Here is a 24,107-nt window from a genome sequence, read left to right on the forward strand (position 1 = left end):
AGTTAACGGTGTACACACACACACTTACAATAAAGGTGTTCTATTGCTGTAAGCACAGACTGCAGCCAAGATTAAAAGCTGAACAGAGTAGAGTTAGAGAAGCTAGAGGTATGGGCCTTTGCAAGAAAGCTGCAAAGTAGTTAAAATGTTAATCATCTCTAATAGTAAATAATAACTAACTAAAAGTGACTTGTACACCTCTGAAATAAAATATATAGACAGTTGAATATGAATTAAGCAACTGATTAATGTTGAGTAAGAGTTTGTATGCAAGCGCTAAACACTTGTACAAGCTGTGTCATTGTAATATGTGGAAGGTTGAATGCTCTAGTGGGTGCTTTAAAAGTGACACTTGCTATTTGAATGTGGCCCTAAGAAAATCTTCTCTGCTGTGGCAGATACCAAAAGGAATTGCTTACAGACATTTTAGTGTATCTAGCTTGTCAGCCTTCTCTAGCGCTAGATAATCTGCCTTACTCTGATTTATGCTACTAGCGACAGACACTTGTGCTTGAAAGTAGCGAAGCGCTCTACAAGCTACAATAATAAAAGTAGGCATGAAGAGGTGGCAGAGAGCACTAAAGCAATCTCTCCATAGGAGATTAAAAATATGATAAAGCAAAAGAAACGTGCGCCGAATAATTGCTTTCAAAAGGTGGCGCAGCTCTAAAACTAAAAAACAGTGAAGAAGCTGCGTACGTGATGTCGCTTGGTAGCATAAAGGAAACTGTTTATAAGTTTTTTTGGGACGTTTTTGCGTTCTGATTTCTAGCAAGTTACATTCTTTACTTAAGCTTAATTGGTAACGTTAACATTGCGATTATATATGTATGGCAAAAAAATAACAAGCAAGCTGAGAGCAAAACTGCAAGCTGCTCGTGCTCACACGCTTATGCACTGAGCATGCGTGCTGTTAACTTTGCCTGGGACATGGGCGGGGGATAGAGCGCGTGGCAGTGTCTAAGTTCTTGTGAGCTGACGGAGCTTTGCGTGTTGCAACCTGTGTGAACGAGCAGAACTTGCAGACGCTTTCTACAGAAGTTTACTCTGACTGGTAAGTGGGGCATGCTGTATGTATGGAGCACGTGCTATGCTGTTTGTGTGAAGCGCATACTGACGTTTAAAAAAAGTTCTAAACACAAAAACGCAGCGAACAGCAGTGCGAATGCTTGAATGTGTGTGCGTTTTGTGTTTGCAGATTGTACGAACCTTACCTAAAATGGCGGCTTTAAGTTAAGTTGTGCGTGAATGTTGGCGCATGGAGTTAACAGTAAAAGTACGAAAAAGCAGCATTTTAGCAAAAAATAGAAACACGTTTGTTTTGTAATGTTGCTTACTCTTAACACAAATGTAGTTACATTAGAAAAATAAGAATTGAAACGTATTTTTAAAAATGATTGTTTTTGATACGCGCAGTCAGGGCAATTGAAAATCAGCCCTCGAACAAACATAAGCGTGTTAATTGAAAGGCAGTCAAAGAAACGCTTTTTAATTTGGATCTTAACTACTTGTACTATAAATGAAGTTAGTATGGTATTTATCGTGCATGAAATTATTAGTGATCGTATTAGTGATCGTATAGTTCAAGGAACGGCGTTTTTATTAATCAACGAGAAGACGTTGTTTGCAGCTATTGATGTTTAATGCAAACGTACTTCTTAAAATAATTACTCTTGATAGGCGCAGTTGGGGCGTGTTAGCAAATAACTAAGCGTGCGGGCAGTAAGGGCATGTCAGCAAATAAGTGAGCGTGTTAATTGAAAGGCAACCCTCGAAATAATGATTGTAGCTGAGCATAGTCGTGTTAATTGAAAGCCACAAACGCGCTCAAGCTCCATAAAATGCCAACTTTAGTTTTTATTAAGTTGTACGTGAATGACCAAAATCTATTACACATGGCAAATGTACAAGGACAGCTAGGCATAGTAGGGCGTGGTAATGGAAAACAAACGCATTCTAGCTTCATAAAATGCCGACTTCATTTGCGGGTGTTGTCGACTTCTACTTTAAACGTAGTTTGTAAAATAATTAAAAGTGAGCGTGTTAATTCAGAGGCAGCCCTTGAAATAATGATTGTAGCTGAGCATAGTCGACCGTGGTAATTGAAAGCCACAAATGCGCTCAAGCTCCATAAAATGCCGACTTTATTTTTAAGGTGTACGTGAATGTCTAAAGCCTATTACACATGGCATATTTATTATGTTGTATTATGTTTGCAATCATACCAACTTTACAAGAGCACGCCTCAAGCTAGACAGCGAAAGCCCAGGCTCCACAGCGAAAGCGAAACTGACACCGCGCACACACAGCAAGCAGCCAGCACGCGCTCCCGCGGACAAAACTGAGACTGGAAAAGCGCACGTCCGACTCGTGTCTACATTCCCAGAAACAGACAACAATAGTTGTCGAGCAGACAGCAAGCAATGCTTCGCATTGCTTGCACGTCTAGGCTCGACCTAAAAAATAAATAATTCAGGTGCATTTGCTCCCAACAACATACTGGGCACTAAAATTAGGGCATGCTTCACAACAACGATGGATACATCAATTACTTTTCAACCTCAAGCCAAAAAGAGTATATTGAAACGTTTCAAACACAAACAGATTTTTACTCAAGCAAACTGTATGTGCATGCGTTAATAGATTATATGCTTCTGAAAATCACAAAAATAGTGAACAAAGATTAGTTGAGAAACACAATTACCAGAAAACAAATCCAAGCCTTTGGCTACAACAAAACCATTTCTTAGTCCAATATTCTCCTCCAACAGCACAAGCCAATAGGACTACTAGATTTACCCAAGTAGTTAAGCTTGATGGCTTTCCCTACAAAACCTAATACGTCAATATTAGATTAATAACGAGGCACTAGACACAGGTGGATTCCTAGTAGCATGTTTGCCTCTATAAAGGAGTGCGAGCTAAATGTTGGCCAAATCAAAAGCTTCAACTGATGCTAAATTCAACATAAGTTAAGTAAATAACCTGTATAAAAACTGTGTGGCTCAGGGCAACAGAGTTGGCAGGCTCTTGATCAAGAGAAAGTGAAAAACAATTCAAGAATATTCATTAAACTTTAATTAGGATTCAGATTTCATATTGCAGAATACATGTACAGTAAGCCCTTACCTTGGCCTTGTTAGCGTTAGTCATTTCTAGACTCGACTACGCTAACGCGCTTTACGTAGGCATTCCTGACTACCAAGCCAAGAGACTCCAGCTGATTTAAAATCAGGCCGCTCGTCTCATCTTCCGACAACCCAGACACCAACATGTTCGCCCTCTTTTAAAAAGTCTTCACTGGCTCCCGGTCGCTGCAAGTTTAAATTAGGCTGCATAATTTTTAAATCTCTTGCAGGCGGTGGCCCCTCTTTCATTTCCTCTCTCCTTCACCCATATGTCCCCTCACGCAATCTTCGCTCGTCCCAACTGGCTTTGCCATCAGTCCCGAGATTCAAGAGGAAGAAACATGGTGGACTCAGGTTTTCTTTCTTAGCTCCTTTTTTCTGGAATGCCCTTCCCCTCCCTCTAAGGTTGCCTTCCTCCTACTCTAGATTTAGATCCCTCCTTAAAACATTTTTGTTCACGGAGGCCTACAATTAGCTCTGTCCCTCACTTTCTCTCTGTCTCTTCAGCACAAGCGCCAAGAAACCTTCAGGTGTTAGTAGCGCTATAAAAATTGTTTTAACATAACAAGTACTTTGGGGAATCAATGTAATAGGACTATTTAACAAAATCAACACGTTAATAAAATAAATTTAGAAAGCCATGTTACATAGACAATGTTACTTACTCTGTCCAAAGGTGGATGTTGCCCCGAAACCACCAGTGCCACCACCAAATGGTGCTCCAAAGGATTTATTGAACATCTTCACAGTAGATTATGGCGTCATATATCTGTGAAAATAAACAAAATTAGACTGATCAACATGATTATAGCCAAACAATTAAACAAACTTTGAATCACAATGGTCACACTAATAATTAATTAGCTTCAGCAATTAGGGTACAAATTGAGAAAAGTGGGATCATGGCAGCAGAGAACAAGCATTAGAAATGCAATCGGGCTCGGATTTATTTGAGTTTGAGCTAATGGCATTGTAAATGCCAATGTCTTTTTGCCATGTGTTATGGAGTGTGTGCATGTGGTGTGTAGTGGAAGTATGTTGGTTGAATTGTAATTTTACCAGTGGTGGCATGCTGTGCTTTATATGAATATGTTTAAAAGTAAAGTGTACCATACTGCGATTGCTTGGTGGAAAAGTGCACTGCCGGCTGGAGGTGTGTGTGCCTGGTGGAAGGGTGCACTGACGGCTGGTGGGTGTGTGCTTGGTAAATGCGTGCACAGATGGATGATGGTTGTTGGTGTTTGTGCATGGTGAAAGCATTCATTGACGGCTGGGGGTGTGTTGTTGTGTGTGTTGTTTTCTGTGTGCTGGTGAGTGTGTGGTGGTGAGTCTGTGGGGGTGAGCCTGGGGAGTGAGTGTGGTGGTGAGTGTGTTGTGTTGAGTGGTGACAAGTGTGTGGTGTTGAGAGACTGAGGTGTGTGGTTTGTGTGTGGTGTATGTGTGTGTGGTGTATGTGGTGTGTGTGTGTGTGGTGTATGTGTGTGTGGTGTTTTCTGCACACTCACACACTGCCCCTACACATTCACACACTGCTCACCTGCACACTCCCAATGTCACCCTGCATAGTCACACACTGTTTACCCTGCACACCGCCACTCTGCACTCTACCGCCACCCTGCACCTCTGCGCCGCCACTCTGCGCCTCTGCGCCGCCGCCACTCTGCGCCTCTGCGCCGCCGCCACTCTGCGCCTCTGCGCCGCCGCCACTCTGCGCCTCTGCGCCGCCGCCACTCTGCGCCTCTGCGCCGCCGCCACTCTGCGCCTCTGCGCCGCCGCCACTCTGCGCCTCTGCGCCGCCGCCACTCTGCGCCTCTGCGCCGCCGCCACTCTGCGCCGCCCCGCCACTCTGCGCCGCCGCCGCGCCGCCACTCTGCGCCGCCGCCACTCTGCGCCGCCGCCGCGCCGCCACTCTGCGCCGCCGCGCCGCCACTCTGCGCCGCCGCGCCGCCACTCTGCGCCGCCGCGCCGCCACTCCGCGCCGCCACTCCGCGCCGCCATGAAAATCGTACTCTTTACCTCTTACTGAACTCGCCACCCGTTGAAATGAGTTGAATGTTCAATATCATCCGAAAATGCACTTTCCCACTTATTTTTATCGCAGCTAAGAGTGACAGTCAAATATACAGCTGGTACCGTGTTCTTCCCTAGTTATTCCACTTACCATGTCAGCCACTTAAACAAACTGGCAAGCCAGCCCGAAGCACCCACCACGTCGACCCTGAAGTATCACCTCACATCAGTGCTCTAAAACAAACTCGCTTTACATTCCGTGTTCAAACAAGGAGGTGCAAGCTAGCTGAAAACTGTAAACCTTTTATTCCAAACAAACATTTTAAATTTCGGTAAAAGCATTTCAGCTATTCAAACATTGAAATTAGCCGAGTAAACTTGAATGGACTGCCGTGCGCGAAAGGTAAATGTTAAACGCGCGCATGATACATGCAATGCAATGGTGAACGCGCTCGCACCATCTGGATTGCATTACACGGGCACTCTGACAGCTCCTAATTAAGATTAATCACTCTGCCGTGCTCGTTCTCGCACAGAATATGCCACATCGGGCACGCGTAAATTACTTGCAGCCTATCACGTCAACGCTACAAAATACACAGCACAGCGAAGACGAATCACTAGGCAGATGCCAGAAAACACTAAGGAATGTGTCTGGCCAGAGCCCTAGAGATACCTTTTTTTCCCTGTAACATTAGGAGCTCGAAGCTCCGCCCACTTCGTGATGCGTAGGCCGAGCCCAAAAAACTAGCTGGTTGTTTAGTGCCACTGGAAGGACACGTTTCTATATAAACTTAAGATGTAGTTCCGGAAAGATCAGGATTCTTCAGTCCACTAATTCCAATGAACAGGTGGTATAAGGGAGTATAGATATAACTTGATTAACAAATTGTTATTCAGGTTTGTTCACACATGTCAGAGCCAGTATAGTCAGTCACAAAGGTGGAAGATTACTCCTTGACAGATTAACTTCAGAGTCTATTAAAGTGTCAAAAACATTCTATTAAGTTCTCCAAATCATCTACAAAATGCAACAGTGTCTGAATTATTTTTATTTAATATAGGAGGAGCAAATACCATTTACTGCAACGAGCTTAGGTAGTCTAGATTTAAACATTTTCTTTATATGGAACCCCAAGCTGATTGATTGTCTTCAGAATTTTTAATCAATGACAATTTGTCACACCGAAGGGCCCTTAAATTAGAGTTGAACACGGATGGTGCCATAAAACTAGATGCCTACAAACCCATTAGCAAATCCTGAGTGATGCTATACTCCCTTAAGGGAAGATTAATCCACTCGTACAGGTCTTTCTCCTATGGTGTAATTCGAAGATCTGACAGTTCTTTATATATGGCCAAAATTTCCATTGTGTTGCAAGGTATTCTAAAAACAGTAAGGACACTGCCAGTCTTCTTAACCTGGACACCCTAGCATTATATAAGCCTTTACACTACTTATTTATAAAGCACCTTTAGACGTTAAGCTAAATATTAGCGGTAGTATTTGACAAAATATCAACATACATAGATATAACAAACGAGTACACATTAACTTGGAACCCTTTGTACTTCAGCACAGGATGATTAACATTCAGGCTCAGTGTTCGTTAAATAGACAATCCAAGATCAACCTCCCTATAAAATTCATCTGCCAAACCTCTGGGTTGGCAGAACTACCTTCGGTCAAGAGTGGCAAATTGCACCTCTCCAATTACACAAATTTTGCATTGATAGAATCCTGTTCACCAGCCACGTGTCACCTCAGACAAAGCTGAAGAATCCTGTTACCATCATTTACAAATACTTACAGGACATACGCATTCGAATGTTAATTTAATAACTCCTAAATCTTCACACAAGATACCAAAACGCCATTATAAGTGACCTGCAGAACACCTAGATGTCATTCAACTTCCTTAAACCCAACCACTCCAAGATTAAATGTTTACTCTTCAGCCTCACCCAACACTTGTACACTCAGCTGCCTTTCAATCCTGTAACACATTGATTAACACCATGCCCTCCTCCAAACACCTAGGCATTGCTTTGAACTCCATAACACCATGTTTCCAGAACCTACAAATTCCAGTTATGACCTTTAAAAATGTAACTGGATTTAGAATACAACAAAAACACAGTATATCAAATGATATCACTTCATCTACTATGTACCAACACAAAAATATATGGGGAAAATGAATAAATTAACTTCGAGGAATTAACATGTTCCAAAACAGAGTGGTACAGGGATATTCACTGAAGCCATTTTTTGAGGGCTGTAATTTCACCTCATTCATGTCAAGATTTCAGCACGAGAATTCACGAAGAACACAGGGGCTGGGACAGCATTTGTGCAAACAAGCAGCCACAATGTGTCAATTTGTCTCCCCAAGCCAGGGACCAAAAAATTGAGAGTAGCCTTTGGGGATAATATACTTCTTCACGTAGCCGGCTGCAACTGGAGACTTTCAGGAGAAGCACAACCAGAACGATACAGAGGTTGGAAAGATACTCACACCAGACACTGCTTTTAATGATGCTCAAGTGATTTTATTAATGGACTTGATCTATTATATCCCATGATCCCTCTGAGCTGTAGTGAGGTACTGTGACTGGAGTGAGTAACAGGTTTTCAAGTTGTAGGTTTAGTCCAAAGTACTACTTTCCTTAACACCCCTTAGTCCTAGTTAGAGCCTACACAGTTAGTTACAGGTATCTTAGGACAGAGTGTTGTTCGCATGTTACTTCGGAGTGTTTCTATCAATGTACAAGCATTAATTGAAACTAGAGTTGTTTTAGGTCCCCTGCCATGCATTTTTCTGAATTTAATGTAGCTTCATCCAGGTGGAGGTATCAGCAGTCTGTACAATGAGACAATCGTGCGATAAGCAGCATAATTTAGGTTAACATAACTTCATTAACAGTAAGTATAACATTTGAATAGAGACTTCAGGAAATCAAGTAGGGTTTGGAGGCAGACAGTCCAACTTGTTAGACCTCAAGCTGGGTGGGAGCACTGAAAGGAAGAGTGAAAGGGAAGTAATAACAAGCATTGGCATAGCCAATAGGTCTCGCCTCTGGGACCTTATAAGTGTTTTTCCAGAGGTGTTTGAAAGGTTGGTAAGAGATGCCATTTACCATGAGATGGAGCATCTGGAGGACACTGCGAGGCGCTGAGAGTCTAGCTGCACAACTACATGCTCTGCTCTCACGTTTTACGCCGCAAAACGGCAAAGTATAAACAAGTAAGTTACACTTTTTGCCATTCTAAGTTGCCTTAACATCCCCAGGCAGTTCAAGTTTAGGGCTTCACGTACGAACTTTAAGGGTAAACCTTGAAGCAAACCAGCCGAAAGTACATGAATAGAGCGGCAGTATTCCCAAACTGATATTGGTTTGTTTCGTTCCCTCTGCAGTGTTGAGTCTACAGAAGTGTGGGTGGGAAGGGGATTAGTTCACGCGGAGTAAAGCTGCCATTAATACAGTTAGCCAGGGGGCCACCTTAAGCAGGTGCTGCAAAACATGAGATGGGCTGCTGGAGGTGCGTGGAGCAAAGAGGAGGGTGGGAAGGGAGGCGGGGAGGGAAGAAGGAAGGCGCGAGTCAGGAATGGAAAGAGAAACAAGGAGGCACTGCTCGCTCCCGCAGGCAAAACGCAGTGGGATGCGAGGAATGCAGCGGACACCCTGGGTGCCCTTGGTCGCTCCAGACAGCAAAACGCTGTGGGAGTGACCAGTAAACAAAGAGGTGGGACATGCACCCACCTTTGGCCATTTGCGTGCTTTCATTATTGAATGCCACACGCAAAGGCCAATCCAATATGTGGGAGGAGTCAAATCCACAAGAAGTTTAGAGTGATTACAAGTAGCCTCCCCATAGAACTGCGCATGCGCGCTGCGCTAGGCTCAACATAAAAAGGGGTAAGGAGAGGTGGAAGCAGATATAGCAGAGGTCAGAGACAGATCAGGCAAAATAGTTTAGCTACATGGAAGCCAGAAGAGTGGACCTTGTTTAGGTGAACACGTATGTCTATGTAAAAAAGAGTTACCTGTCATTTCCTCACCAATAATACAGGTTTCCAAAACATAAAACTTGATATTGCCCTCAGCTAATGATATTCACCAGATCAAAACATGGCTACAAATATTTCCTTTTGTTAAGTATTATGGAACACAGGCAAGATTGAACAACCAGCAGGAGTGGACTCACAGTGGACAAGACAGCTGATTAGCTACATCTGGGAGGGTCGCAGGAGGGAAAGTAAGCATGGCAGAGTCAGATAATATGCTTGTCGAAGACAGGACCGTAACAATTTAACCCATTAACCGTGTGGGCGTTCTATTGCGCGGGCGGGGCCGTGTCGGCCAACGGACGTGTGCTGCACTACCGAGTTAGTGCTCATAACGGCTGTTGGCCGACGCACGCACTTAACGGGTTAAGAATGGTGCAGGAGCTGAGTGAGGATACAGAGTGGTGTAGTGACTAGTGGCATGGGCGTTAGTTGGGACTGAGTCGGATCAACTGTAAACAATAGACGGTCATTGATAGAAGGGATATATGGATTAAAGGCTCCGCCAGGTAAGGGCGATTAGGACATCTCATGGACAATGTTTTTTTTTGTGTGTGTATCTCATATAATGCTGCTGCAATATTCTGATTTAGGTTTCTTGTATTCTGCATGACAGATGTTAATAAAGACAAGTTTTTTTTTAATAAATATTTTTTTTTATTTTAACTTTGCAATAGTGACCGACCATTGACATTGAAACAGATATTTCACAATACCAATCAGTTACCTTTGCAGTGACCAATATATTCAATACAGGGATTCATTACATTTCTTGCTCTCTCCCTCTATCTCTCCGCATTTCTAAGTCTACCGATGGGGACAGACATATTTCACCTCTGTATAGATTCCATTGGGCCCATTTCTTATCCCATTTCTTTGGACACCCACGTGCGATAAACACTTCTTTCTCAGCCACCATACATTTATCCAATTCCCTACTCCATATTGCAACCCCTGGCGGCCTGGCACTACCCCACCCCCTAGCTAGTTCTCTCTTAAATAAAGTGAATCCTAACGTCGCAAACTGTTGTTCCGTCTCTGTAAGGTCCGTAGCGTCCCATATGTTTAACAAACCCAGTCGTGGTGTCAGCGTGACCGTTTTACCTAGAGCAGACCGCAGATGTGTCACAATCCTGTCCCATCTGTTTTGCACCATAGGACATTCCCAAATCATATGATAAAAGCTAGCTGACTGCCCACATCCCTTAAAACATAGATCATAATAAAGACAAGTTTAAAAAAAATAATTCAGGCTGCTTTGCCTTTAAGCAACGTCTAAGTGTGCAAGTCCAGCAAGCAAAAATACTTTAAAGTTCAAGCTCTCACATGCAGAACTAAAAACGCAGTCACTCAAAACAAATCGACGTATCACCCACTTCTTACAGGCTCCTAAAGTAACGAGCATTTGCAATGCAATAGGTCTCGCATTTGCGGGAGTTTAAGCTATTGGCATTGTAAATGACAATGCCTTTCATTTATGTTTTAAAAACCAACACGTAATAAAAGGCATTGCCATTTACAATGCCATTAGCTCCAACTCTCACAACTGTGAGACCTATTGCATTGCAAATGCTTATTCTTCCCAGCATCTCCTGGCCTGTGAAGCGCAAGCCCTGGCAGGGAGAGGCAGAGCCTGTCCAGCAGCTCCTCCTCCGACGCCTGGAGATGCGGAGCGCGTGCACTGCAGGGACTGGCACGGGCTGCAGTGTGCATCTGGGCGGCCGGCTCTCTCAGTGCCTTACCTGTAATGTGCCGAAGACAGCTGGACTGCAGGGTGACAGGCAGGGGGGGGGGGGGGGCCCGCAAGAGAGGCAGAGAGACAGCGCCTTGTCGAGAGACTGAGGAGAGGGAGGCGGTCAGCAGCGAGAGAGAAGGGAGAGGATAAGCAAGGGGAGAGAGGGGAGAGGAAGAGAGAAGGTACAGAGAGATAGAGAGAGGATGGAGACAGCGCTGACGAGAAGGAGAGAGACAAAGTGAGAGAGGAGGAGGGACAGAAGGGAGAGGTGGGGAGAGAGGTGGCTTAGCAGCGAGCACCAGACAGGAATGAGGGGTTGGGGGAAGGGAGATGGCCCGTGGACTTTATTTCCCTTTTAAAACTTTAGACAGACTCGCCCTGCGAACTGCTCGGGCTCCGGCCTCTACCTACCGTTGCACTATTTTTATCCTTCGCCTTTGACCGTCTCCTGCATTCTGGCTCGGCGTTCAGGCTCTTGTCTCACCTCTTCTGGGTGCTGGACTGCATGAAGATGGTGTCACCTGCAAGGGGCAGCACCTCGGACCCAGGACCTGCCTCCAGGGGGTCCCTACTGCTGTTGCTAGGTGAGCGACCCCACACCTCGCGTTTGCATGTGTGCTGGGGACGAGGCAGGCTGTCAGTCACGGTGCAGGCAACCCGTAGAAAGTCACTGACTCAGTCTCTGAGAGACGCCGCCAGAATGTGCCCGACTACCTCGGCTGTTTAGAAACACTGGGCTGCCTGGACTGTCTCTTCCTAAGTCCTAGTATCCTTGAAAGGAACATGCTATTGACTGTTTCATCCCTACCGGCTGCGCTTCTCAGGCAGACCCTCAGACACATGACTGACTTTCCCTGCACTAACGGCTGCTCTGGCCCCTCTGACGCGAGACTGACCCTGTGCCAGCCCTACTACGCAAACGGAGGCAGTCTGACTGTTTACCGCGCTTTTACAACACTGTCTTGCTGTGTGTGGACTGTTGCAGGTCAGCATGTGTGTGTCAATATTCCATCGCACTATATTGCCGGGTGGGATTCGAACCTGCGGTCTGCTGGCGATGTTTGTGCAGGCGCAGATACCCGCCGAGCTATGGTACTTCATGGAAGATTTCTTTTAAGCTGGCAGTTCGAGAAGTTTGGTGTTTTTCCTTGGAGGATCAGTGGGCTGCACCCCCCCTCCCCCCGCTCATGTTTATCGAGGGATAGGGTGAGGCGCATGCAGGAGGTGAGCGAAGTACAGGCCGGTGAGTGTCAGCCGTACTTGCTAAGAGGGACGGTGGCACCTCCACAGCCAAGAGGCATTCTGCATACTATAATTTGTGAGCCCATACGTACAAGTTAAAAGCGAAAATAAATGTCCCAAAATGCATTTGCGGTTGAGGGGGGAAAACACAGGGCTGGTGACTGTGTGACACGTGAAGTGGGGCCGCTCGGACTGACTCCAGCTGTCAGTGCAGGGTCAGCTAGCCTCTGATCAACGCTCAGATAACCAGAGATATAGCATGACTGAGAGCCAAAGGGCTAACAACAAGGGGTAACAAGTCACGGAAGAGATGGCGTGGCTTTCGCCAATTTGAATTCTTTTTTTTTATTTTATTTTTTATAATCTTTCTGTCCAATGCAATTTAGTAGGAACAAAAAAAAAAAACAGGCCTTTGCGTGGAGCCGCGGCGAGCTGGACCGGCTGCCATTGGTTAAGAGCCGAGCTCAACCTCTTCCTGGTTCGCGCGGGTGCATGTTATTCATGAGGCAGTCCTCGGTGGGAGGGGCCTGCCGCCTCTCCAGGAAGGAGGCTCCGCCGGGCGATGGCCATGTCTGTCAGCGCCGATGACGAGAAGTACGATTAGGAGCAGGTGAGAGGCTGCCTCTTTGTCCCCGAGCTGTGCAGGAGGGTGAGAGACCGCGCTGCGATTAGGAGCAGGTGAGAGGCTGCCTCTTTGTCCCAGAGCTGTACAGGAGGGTGAGGGACCGCGCTGCCGGCGGGTGTTACTAGAAAGCTCCCCGGACGTGCGCGGGGGGGGGGGGGTTGCCGGCGGGTGTTACTACAAAGCTCCCGGGACGTGTGAGCGCGTGGGGGGGGTCGTAGGGACTCACCAGAGAACCGGCTGCCCGCATGGGCGAGGCGGCGTTCAACCAGCAGCTCTGGTAACCATGTGGGCGGAGCCTCGTTGGGCACGGCGCCGTGCGCGCCCACGAGGTACAATCTCGGGCAGAAAAAGCTCATCACAGTCTGCTGTCCACATTCCCCCAAAAGTAACTACATAAGTTGTCTCGCATAGACAGCAAAAGCTTCGCTTTTGCTTTCGTCTAGCGAGACCTAAAAAGCAGACAACTAATGGCATCTTTTTAAAACAAATCTAAATTAAAATAAATTGACACACTTCATATAAAAAAAGCCAATTCCACTGTTTCATTAGGACACAAATTGTGATAGCGTATGAAGTCATAGAAAGACATTGTACAAGGTATTACAGCAGAATAGAAGATCAAATAGTACAAGCGCTTTTTAAGTCTATAGGTCTGGCACAGGCAACCACAAATGCGGTTTAACACAAAGTTTGACTGTGTACTTGCTAAAACTTCAAAAAATGTGGCAAAAAAAGGAACACTACAGAACGCATACAGGAGATGAAGCACTGAATGAGAAGAACAGTGTGATGACCGTGTACTGTGATGTAAAACTGTTTCTCATACATTCTAATGTAAGTACTTCCTGGAAGGTAGAATGATACACCATAAGGTCAATAGCATGAGGTGAGACCATTATTTCACTGGGTGAAGCCAAATTCCAACTAATGCATATTTTAAGTAATTAGCAACTGTATTCATTAGTAGTTGTGCTATCAAGGAAAGCCTAAAAACAAAAAAAACAAATCCTGGTTTCATGCACAATGCGAATACAAATGTACCAAAATTTGCCTCTAATCAGTGCTTGATAAGACAATTTCAGCAAAAAAAAGTGTTCAAGAAAGATAAAAGGAATTAACATAACTAACGAACAATGAGGCACAAAATCTCACAAGATTATAAAATCTGGGACTTCAACAAGTTTACAGTGTCCAGAGGAAAGGTGACAGGCATCCAGGAAAAGACAGCCAGATAAATCCAAAGCACAACTAATCATGAATTTAATTGAAGTAGTCCTTTTAAACCTTTAAATTCCATCGCACACAAATCAAAATACTCCAAAAACTCTGCTTGAAACTAAGAAATTCACGGAGAACACAACTTCAATATCCGGGATAACCAACACATAGCACCCCTTTTCAACGAAGTATACACTATCTTACAAGACGCCAATCCAGATTATGATCACAAACTTCATTATCAAGCGCCATATGTTGTTATATGGCTATTACGGTCATTTTCGACATTGTTAAGTTAGCATGAGCTCTGCTGCCATGATGCTTCTTTTGCGCAGGTTACTACATGCTTTTATTTCACACTACTCCGTTTGTGCCTTTCACATGAGAACAGTCTGGTTTCTGCCTTCTCTGCTATTTCTTGAGTTAAGTCTGAACACAATGTGCAAGGTCGATAAACATGCCCCATGTTATTCTGTTCTGGTTAGTCCCTAGCACCTAGGCAAAACATGCTAAACACAGCTGCAATGCTGAAGACTCGTGCTTTGATATTACAGGGATGCATGTTGTTCACACACACTTGAAGTGAGATCTTCCCTTGGAGAAGAGCTATGCTGTACCTATGATGTAAACCTACCATCTAGGCTTTAAAGTATGGGGTCTGCTGACAAAGCCCAGAGATATTCCTTTATATAATAAACTTCACCATACCAAGGCGAGCGTGGTTAGGTCTGAACATCCTCTTTCCACGGTCTGTATAAAATGACAGCCCCCCTTTCTGTTCTATGGTATTGTAACAATGCTTACTGTATTGAGTTTATGCATTTTGCTGCTAGTATTGGCTGGTATACTGCATCATTGAGGACGATAGTTAAAATAAATATTTTGGCCTATACAGTGACTCTGACAATCCTTATTGTGGACAAGAATGAGTGAGTGAGTGAAAGGGAATGTCTTGCTCCCGCGATTCCCGAGAGAGTCGGAGTGTTATGTTGTGGGTTGTCTAATCATTTGTATCTTCATTATTATAGGAGAAAGAATGAGGCACTATAGCTAGTCTGTTTTGGGATTTTGGGCACTAAGGTGGTAGGAAGGTACAACCCCTATACACAGAGTTCCTGTTTTCCTGCACATACTTTTGTGTATGTGCTGAATCCCCGCAACAATGTCTTAGGGTTCTAAACCATAACCTAGCCGTATATCTAGTTGTATTGTTAGTCCAAACCTACATATGGAACATTCCCAGCAGGAGGATTTCCTTAACACTTTTCTAAAGGAGTTTAATCTAGTTCTTACCTTTAATAAACTAGTTTCTTCTATTTCTCCCTATTCCCCCCTCAACCTTTTCAGAAAAAGGATGTTTTTGTATAATCGATCTGTTCTTTGTTCATGCCCCCCTTTAAAGCAACATGAAAGGTATTAATATTCCATAAGTAGTTTTAGGGACCATAACACAATTTGTCGGTCCTATAGGTGGCCAACGGTAGTTTTAATGAGTTGTGAACACTGAACGGGTCGCAACTAGCCAAGGGAGAAGATTAAGATGGTCACACGTGATGCCGGATTATTTAATACAGGAAGCAGTTCTCCAGTTAAGTTTCTGAGCTTGCCACTGGTTGAGTCAACTGTCCCAAATTATGGGAACTACTACTGTCCATGGGAGTCGAACTGGATACTGTACTCTTTTGAGGGACCTCGACTTCAATTTGCTGAACCATAGACTCCTCCTTTTACGTCCAATAGAAGGGTTCATCTGGGATGCATCTTGGCTCGGTTTCTTTTCATGTTTTAGATCAATCAATTAGAGAAGGTGCTAATAGAGTCTGGGACTGATTTTGACTAATTGGAAAACTACTATTTGCGTTACTTTATGGAGATGAGGCAGTTCTATCAGCCCAAACTGCATTAGGTATGCAAAACACTTTTGTATGAATTTGTGGCCTTTATGAATGACCTGATCTGGCCACAAACTAGAATAAATCTTTTGTAATGATGGTTGGTCCACGAGCTACTAAAACCAAGCTGTTCCACTGAGTGCCATGCATGAACGAAGATTCCAGGCTTCTATGTGGGAATCTTGTTTGACTCCAGTATGAACTGGAAGCCTCTTACCGGAGCAAAAAGTAATTAACTATTGAGGTGGGTCGATTTCAGTAGTCACAGGCTTTGCCTCTAGAATGGGGAGAAAACCTTTGAGCGAGTTACTGAAAATGTATCAGGCTAAATAACGATCTAATGTTACCCATAGCAGTGATATCTGGGGTTACGTCGATGTCGCACTACTGCAGATCACTGAGAACAATCTTTTAAGCATGTGTTAAGTATACCGCACAGTGTTCCATCTTATATGGGGCATCAAGAGTTTGGTGCTAGTTACCTCTGATATTGTTGCTCTTCACCCTCTCCTGTTTTACGTAACTCAACATGGAGATCTTGTTGGATTGTTTCTTCATCGACAAACCACAGTGCATTCCTTGGCTAAGGTAAGTCAAGGAGTCTTTTATCCATCTAGGGAGAAGGGATCCGTTTGATAAGCCAGGGGAATTGGGTAAACATGACTTGAACAGGGTTAAAAAAAAAAATACAGGGGATATCTGAAAGGGAAGGAATGGATTTATTAAAAACTACCGCTTGGGGTATGCCCTGTTGGGAACGGAACCATATTTTACATTTCAAACTAACAAAAACATTGCGTTTTGCTCACCAGATTTAGGTTACATATATTCCACTGGTGTTTAGTGGTCCCAGAAGGGTGGAAAGATGATAAACATATAGATCCCTGCAGCAGAGACCATGAGTCTCTGCAAGACACCTTGCAGTTTGTAATGTTCTGTGGGTATTTTGATTAACCTTGGAAAGGTTTATATTACCCCTTTTAAAGGAACAGGTTTGTCAAATTCACCCGGTCTGGTTGTGTTTTTTACAATTGGTATATGATGAATTTTCTAGCTGCATGGTTGCCTGCGTTTTAAACAGTGATGTTAACCTGTTAAAGGAGTTCCCCGCTGACTGATTGTTTTTTAAATAATGTATTAATTTTGCATTTTTATAGGGAGTCTATGTGATGCTTTTGTTTTTATTAAGTTTGTATCTTTTAACCCCGTAACTTCAGGTGGAAGAATTGAGAGAAGTGGTTCAGGAGATGGCACGTTGCAAGGAACCCTGACCAGGTGGACTCCTGGTGGAGTATTACCAGGCTTTTTCTGGGTTGTTGCTCCTGCACATATTGAAGACCCTTCAAGAGTCGAGAGGGCATGGGATACTGCCACATTCAATGTGGGAGGCCCAGATTATTATACTGCCCAAGCCAGGTAGGGATCCTACTGGCCTTGGCTCCTAGAGGCCCCTGTCCACACTGGGGAATCAATACCAAGATCCTGGCCAAGGTACCTGCGGCCTGAGTGAAGGGAGTGATAACTAGTCTGGTGCAGTTTGATCCCTGGTAGAGGGACCCACATGAACTCACAGAGACTCGCACATGCTACACTCTATAGCTGATTAGGACCTAGAGGCCGAATTGGTCGCATTAGATATTGAGAAAGCATGCGACACACAACTGGGAGTATCTCTATGAAGTGCTAAGAAGAATGGGACTCAGCCCAATTTTCCTCTCCTGGGTGCGATTAATTCAGTTGCGCGAGTTCACACAAGGCAAGTGGTGTCGGAGTACATAAACAATGAAAGGGGAATGAGACACTGGTGCCTCATGTCACCACTCCTTTTCACCTTGGTGATGGAGCCTTTAGCAATTTGGCCACATCGGGATATGGCTGCGTCGGGTATAGAGTTGGGTGTGGCGGGGGAGAACACTCACATGGTCTCGCTTTATGCAGACTATGCACTGGTCTACCTTCCGCACCCTGAGAGGTGGGTGGGCGTATTACTGCATGTTATAACAGACTTTGGGGTGGTGTTAGGCCTATGGGTTAACAAAAACAAAACTGTCCTGTAGTGCGCACATTGCTATGTTAGCATACGTTGTTGTAAGTTTGACTGCATGAATATCTTCACATAAGAATGGCTTGTTTTCAACATCCCTAGACACACATCGCTACCTTAGTCGGCACAGAGAGTGCTAAAGCCTCCAAGGTTATCATAACAATGTTAGCTGTTATTTGAGGGGGGGTGGGGGGGGGGGGAGAAAATCGGCTCACGCTTAGACACAACATACACACAGCTGCAGCTAACTGAAATTCTGGCGCCTTTAATATTGCACTGCATACATGATTTTAGGCACTTAGATCCGGATGTGATTTACTCCTGCTGATCTTAGAGGTATGGGGTCACCAATTCAAGCCTAAGAGATCTTCTATATTTTATAAAACATAGTTCCCATCTAGGGAGGGTGGCATACAAGGCACTATAGGACCTGTTCCCACTATCATTATAATATAATTTCTCCTTTTCTGTTTTATGGAATTGTAACAATGCTGATCGTATTATTTTTAATCATTTATTTATTTATTCGCTTGTATAGCGCAGGAATTCGACCCCCGAAGGGGTATCTCCGCGCTTGTATTCTTACCTTAAGCTAGGAGCCAGAGACCAAAAAATAAATAGGAGGGATACGAGGATTAAATAGTCACAAACAAATTTACCTGCTTATGTTGGCAAAAATACTGCATCTTAGGGCACGTCGTTAAAATAAACATTTTAAACTTTATCGTGTCTCTTTTTACCCATGTTGTGGACTGGTACGAGAATAACAAACTAAAAGGTGTTCTTGATTCCCAACATTCCTGAGAATACCCTAAAGTTGCATGTTCTGGGTTGACCAATCATTGGTTACTTTGCTATATGACAAAGAGCTAATGTGACACTGATGCTAGTAGGTTAGGGGTTCTAGGTACGGAGGTGAGTTTTTTGGTCCACCACAATTCACTGATGTCCTGGGTCTCTGTGCACAGTTCTGTGTATATGCAGAATCCCTGCAACAGTCCTCTTCCCTTTAGCGGTACTAGCGGGTGCATACCAGGCTGACCTCCAGTAGCGAAGTTTTAGATTTGAGACGGAACATTTGTGTTACCTGGGGATACAGGCAGCTCACGCTTCAGAGGTTCCCTACAGGCTCAATATGGGTAAAGTGTTAGAGGGTCTGGAAGCCTCCATCTGTTTTTAGATTCGCTTACACTGGTCTGTGATGGGCAGAGTAGCCCTATGCAAGATGGTGTTGCTGCCATGTTACGTGCTACAGAACACCACGTTCACTATCCAGAAGTCGACATTTACTAAACTGAACAGTCTGCTAGTGTCCCTGGTGTGGCGGGTAATAGGAGCAGGGTAAAGTTAGACATACTGAAGTTGGACATGGAGCTATTTTGTGGGTCTGCTGCACTACGCCACACAGTGCTGCATGGATGAGGAAAAGACACTGCTCGGGGACTGGGATGCTGTAGAGGTCCTCCTAAGATCTCTCATGCAGGGAGCGAGTGTCCCGCAGGATTGCCCCTTTGTTCCCAGGCCTCCGCCACTTGCTGAAGGACAATCGGTCATACTAGTGCTACGAAGGGTGCCATATGCAAAATTATTACCACCTTATCGGGCCGAAGCCTTTAGGCAGATACAGACAGTAATGAATAGAACAAAGTGGTCTGAGGGGACTGCACCATGGATGGAGATTTGTTTCCAAACAGCGCTTTCCTCACAATGGGCAAGGCATGTGATCAATTTCAGCTGCAGCAGGGCCAGTTCCTACAGTATGCCAAGATGTCCCGTACCCCATGCGAAAACAGGACTGATTTCCCAGAGGTGCCTGCATAGACCTAGACACTACAGCTCCAGTGGACACCAGTTCCACTAGGGGGTTGATCTCTCTTATTTACAGAGTTCAATAAGGGGATAGGAGAGTTGAAATGAGGGTCCGGGCCAGTTGGACAGAGGACTTACCCAAACCACTCTTGGAGGGGGCCTGAAAAAAGTCCGAGAGGTAGCCAGTAACAAGCGATTTAAGTGAACTGTTTTTTATTGCTAGCACCGGCTACATAGAATTACAGCGTCACCTTGGCTGCCTGCTCCAGATGTGGGACAGATCCAGCAACGTTTCTCCATATAACTTAGGAATGTTGCGAACTACAAGGTTAATAGGAGGGAGTCCAGGGGATGCTGTGAAACGCTGCAAGTCTTCTGGTGAGCGCTTCGGTTGCGCACTGTCTATTGGGGGTACTCCTGGTTCCAAAGAGAGGGGCTAAGACAAGGGACCGATTTGCCTCATTAGGGTGGATGCCAGTTTAGCTACTTATAGCTATTCACTGGGCACAGCACAACCCACTAACCTTTCAAAAATGGACGGCAGACGTGTGAATGGGGAGTAGTAGAGGGAAGATGGCTACAGGTGGTGAACACTGAAAAGAATGCAGAACGGGACCTGGAGTTCTGGGGAGAAATATTGGAAGGCCTGGCTGCAGTGGAGCCCCAGGAGAGTGCCTCCCCTGGGGTCACCCAGGAAGTAGGCGGAGCGAAACCGGTCACATGTGTAAGATTAATTCCCCCTCAAAACCACACACAAACCTTACTCGACTGAAGGCCCCCCCGGATGTGGACAACTACACGTGTGGATGGTGGGTTGCCAAGACGCATGGGTATGCGGATTACGACTGTTGCATCATCTGCCCTCCCCACACCACTGACCTGCTCGCCCTCCTATTTGTAAATGTAAATGTGGGATACTTGTAAAGCGCACTGTTACTCTACCCGAGTGTCCTGGCGCTGTAGACCGCTGGGGAACCCGTCCTGGTTTTCCCTGTGAGATGGTCCCTTTCTGGGTATCTCCAGGGTGAAACCAGGCATCCCCGGCGTCTGTGGGGGGCCGTTGTAGAGATGAGGCAAGCTTAATTCCCAGAGTTACCGAGTGTGTTCCCTGGTTAGAGTAGGCACTGAGGCGAGAATTATCGAGTCCGTTGACCCTGGTCCAAGACCCTGCCGCGTCAGGAATTGAACCCTGGTCCCGGGCCGTTCTCTGCTTACAGGTCTGCCGCCTCTAACCAGTGAGCCACACCTCTCCACTGAGCCACACCTCTCCACTGAGCCACACCTCTCCATTTGCCCTCCCCCCCTTTCATCCCCCTCTGGCCTAATGTATTGGAGATCTGCTGCTGCTTTGCTTTGTTTTTAGGTCGAGCCTGGGCAGCACTCTGCTCTGCGAAGAATGATGTATTCATGTAGGGACTTGAAGCTCCGCCCACTGTCCGCTTATCTTATCACATTGCTGCTGAGAGTCCTTGCTAAATGTTGGCTTTTGATTTGTTATTAGGCTTACGAGTCCCTCCTGGGTACCTCCTGGTCTTCTTTGGTATCCTCCCATCAGGACTGGACCTTTTAAGTGTGTCCTTACGATATTATTTGAATTAGCCTTTCGGGAGAACTCTTTGCCCAATTAATTAAAAGCACTGGTGGGACACCAATTTTAGCAATGGCGGGATCTTTTTTTAATTAGCAGCACGCTTTCAACTTCACAATGAGGCCACGCACCACTCACGGCACGGGCCACACCGCTCGTCCAACTCGTTGCATTTTTAACGTTAAATCATGGCGAACACACGTCTTGTGCGCAGATCGTCCAACATGCGTAATTGTTTTACATTTTTTCCAAGTATGGGGATTGTTTTTAGACCTCCTCTCCCTGGGATATTCAAGGTTTTATTTTGGTTGACAAACAAATGTTTTTGTTTGTAAAGGCACTCCATGCTGCAGATTCACTTTAATAGCTGCCGCAGACCTCTTTAGACACGATTTGTCTGAAGAAAGAGGCGTTGGCCACTATTAACGTGAAAGCGTGGGTAGAAACCAGTGAGAGACTCCTGGGCGATCCAGAAAAGCTTTAGATTTCTGAACAGTAAACAAAATTATGTATTCAGCAAGGCTTCATTAGTGTAGATCCATCAAGGTTTCCCCAAATAAACTAACTACTGAAATAAATAAATATTGAAAATAAGTAAGGAAACTGCCATTTTTGCAACGTTTTATCTAACTTTTTATCACAATAGATATTTACAAAAAGCAGTACACCATTATGTCTGCTAGACCCTTCTGACTATATAGGGTTTGTAGGTCTTCCAAGGGGGCGGGGGGGGTAAAACAGTACGTAAAGTAGGAAAGTTCCCTTTTTTTTAAATTTATTTTTATGTATTTATTTTCATTGACATTTCCTTCTCTTTATTCCACTAGTCAGTTGTGGAGAGATGACTGAAGCAGAGTGTTCTTGTCTTGAGCACTTGACAATGAAATCCTTTGCAGAAGTGGCTTTTGATTGGATTTTTAGTTATTTAACATTCACCAGACTAATGAAGAGGTTTCCTGGCCCAATTCATGGGTATCTAGGTGATCATGAAGCCAAGCAAGAGAATTACAAGAAAGGAAGAGTTTTAGGTTCAGGTACATGAACCTTACCTACTCATCAAAAAAATGAGCTTTCAGAAAATGTAGGTTTCTGCCAGTACACAGAGGATCCCACCCATAGCATAGAGTCAGGCTTTCATTTTTAAAATTTCTCACTGCAAGATCTGCTGATAGTATCATTTACCTAGACAGACCATTGTCCATTTCTCTTTCATTTATCTATTCTGATCAAACATGTAGTGTCTAGTAAGCCTAGTAAGTTTGATTTGGGACTGTCCTGCTTGGTCTTCTGAAACTTGTAATCCTAATAATCCAAAAGGATGAGAGGCAACGCATTTCTAACTCAGATTTATTTACGGATCATTCCAGTGTCCATGTAATGTGCGATTTAGTCCATAATTCTCATGCCTTTGTTAAAGCAGGAAAGCACATTGCATGTCCAGGAATACCAAAAGGCTTAAAAAAATTTAAAAAACAAGGTGTGCTTCAAAAAGGACGATATAGAACAAAGATGTAGAGGAACACATCTACCTGCTCAATGCTCTAGGAAGTTGCTAATACAAGGAAGGAAGGGAAGGCTACGGGAGCTAAGCAATCGTAAGATTCCAGATGAGGGACAACCACAACTAATGGTATGCAGTTGGCAGGTTGTAAGCCCAATGAATTGTAAACAATACTTCTTGCAGTACAGCGCATGCGCTGGGTAGAAGAGACCTAAAAAAGGAATATTGATTATCTATAAAGACTAAATGAATGCCTGTTTATTCTCATGAAAGAACTAGATTGATGCAAAAGGGTACAAATTTGTGGTTTAAATGGGGAGAACCCCAACAGAAAGCGCGCACTAGGCAACATTGTAGGCTGTAGAAAGAGGATTCTAGTAACAAAGGTTTTCAAAAGCCAAGTACGAGAGTAAATATGTGTAGAATTTTTAAGCAATGGGCTAAAGAGTGCAGTGAGGACAATATGTTTGCCAGAGAATTACAAAGCTCCTCGGATGCAATCATTTTCAAAGATACCCCAGAGCTCTATTGCATAGGAAGGAGAGAGAGAAGCGGTATCTACTGTTGGAAACTGCTTCACCCTACTTGGATCACTATAGCAGTGACAATGGATATAATTGGTGTTTCCCAGTTTCCCTAGCCCTTTCCATTCCGCCTGGGGTGGTATCTAATTCAGGTCCATTCAGATGTGGATGCAAGATGCAAAATTAGTTGATCATGATCTTGCCTCACAGCTAGACCAGCCCCTCCAGAATAAAATGGCACAGCCAATGAGAATAACTTAGGCCTCAAATTAGGAAAAGATCACCCAGTCAGAGTAGTCTTTTTGGCGACTTTAGGTACCGTCAAGTATGCAGCAGTGCCATGATTGGGCCAAACCAGCACTGCAGTTCTCATAAACCTATGCTAAACTGGTACTGTACTTAGGTCAAAAGACTTTCCTATCACACTGTGCTGTTAGATAAACCAACCCCTCCCACACCTTGTCAAGAACAGACCAATAAGTGCAAACGAAACTACAACCACGGAGTTGGGTGGAATGTTAAACTGCTTCCTTTTTGCATGGTTAGATAAGCAGACAGCAGCAGTGTGAACTCGAGGGTGTGGAGTATTTTCGCAGCAAGCAAGGTCATACACTTTATGAGAATACCTCAACAGTGCAAGGTGCAGTAATCTGTACACTTTGTGCCACTGACATTTCAAAACCATCCTACTAACAAATTGTTTAAATTGCATAGTTTAAAA

At 44.6% G+C, this 24,107-nt stretch overlaps 1 protein-coding gene across 1 annotated transcript in view; it reads right to left on the reverse strand.

Annotated features, from left to right (window-relative positions):
* The window catches only part of NUP98 (nucleoporin 98 and 96 precursor), an 853,605-nt gene that overhangs the window by 794,706 nt on the left and 34,792 nt on the right, over positions 1-24,107 (reverse strand). The window contains 1 exon segment of the mRNA XM_078658655.1: positions 3,794-3,897. Coding sequence (XP_078514781.1) covers positions 3,794-3,869 — 76 coding nt within the window. The 5' untranslated portion in view covers positions 3,870-3,897.

Source organism: Lissotriton helveticus, chromosome 8 (genome assembly GCF_964261635.1).
Source record: "Lissotriton helveticus chromosome 8, aLisHel1.1, whole genome shotgun sequence".
Classification (NCBI taxonomy): domain Eukaryota; kingdom Metazoa; phylum Chordata; class Amphibia; order Caudata; family Salamandridae; genus Lissotriton; species Lissotriton helveticus.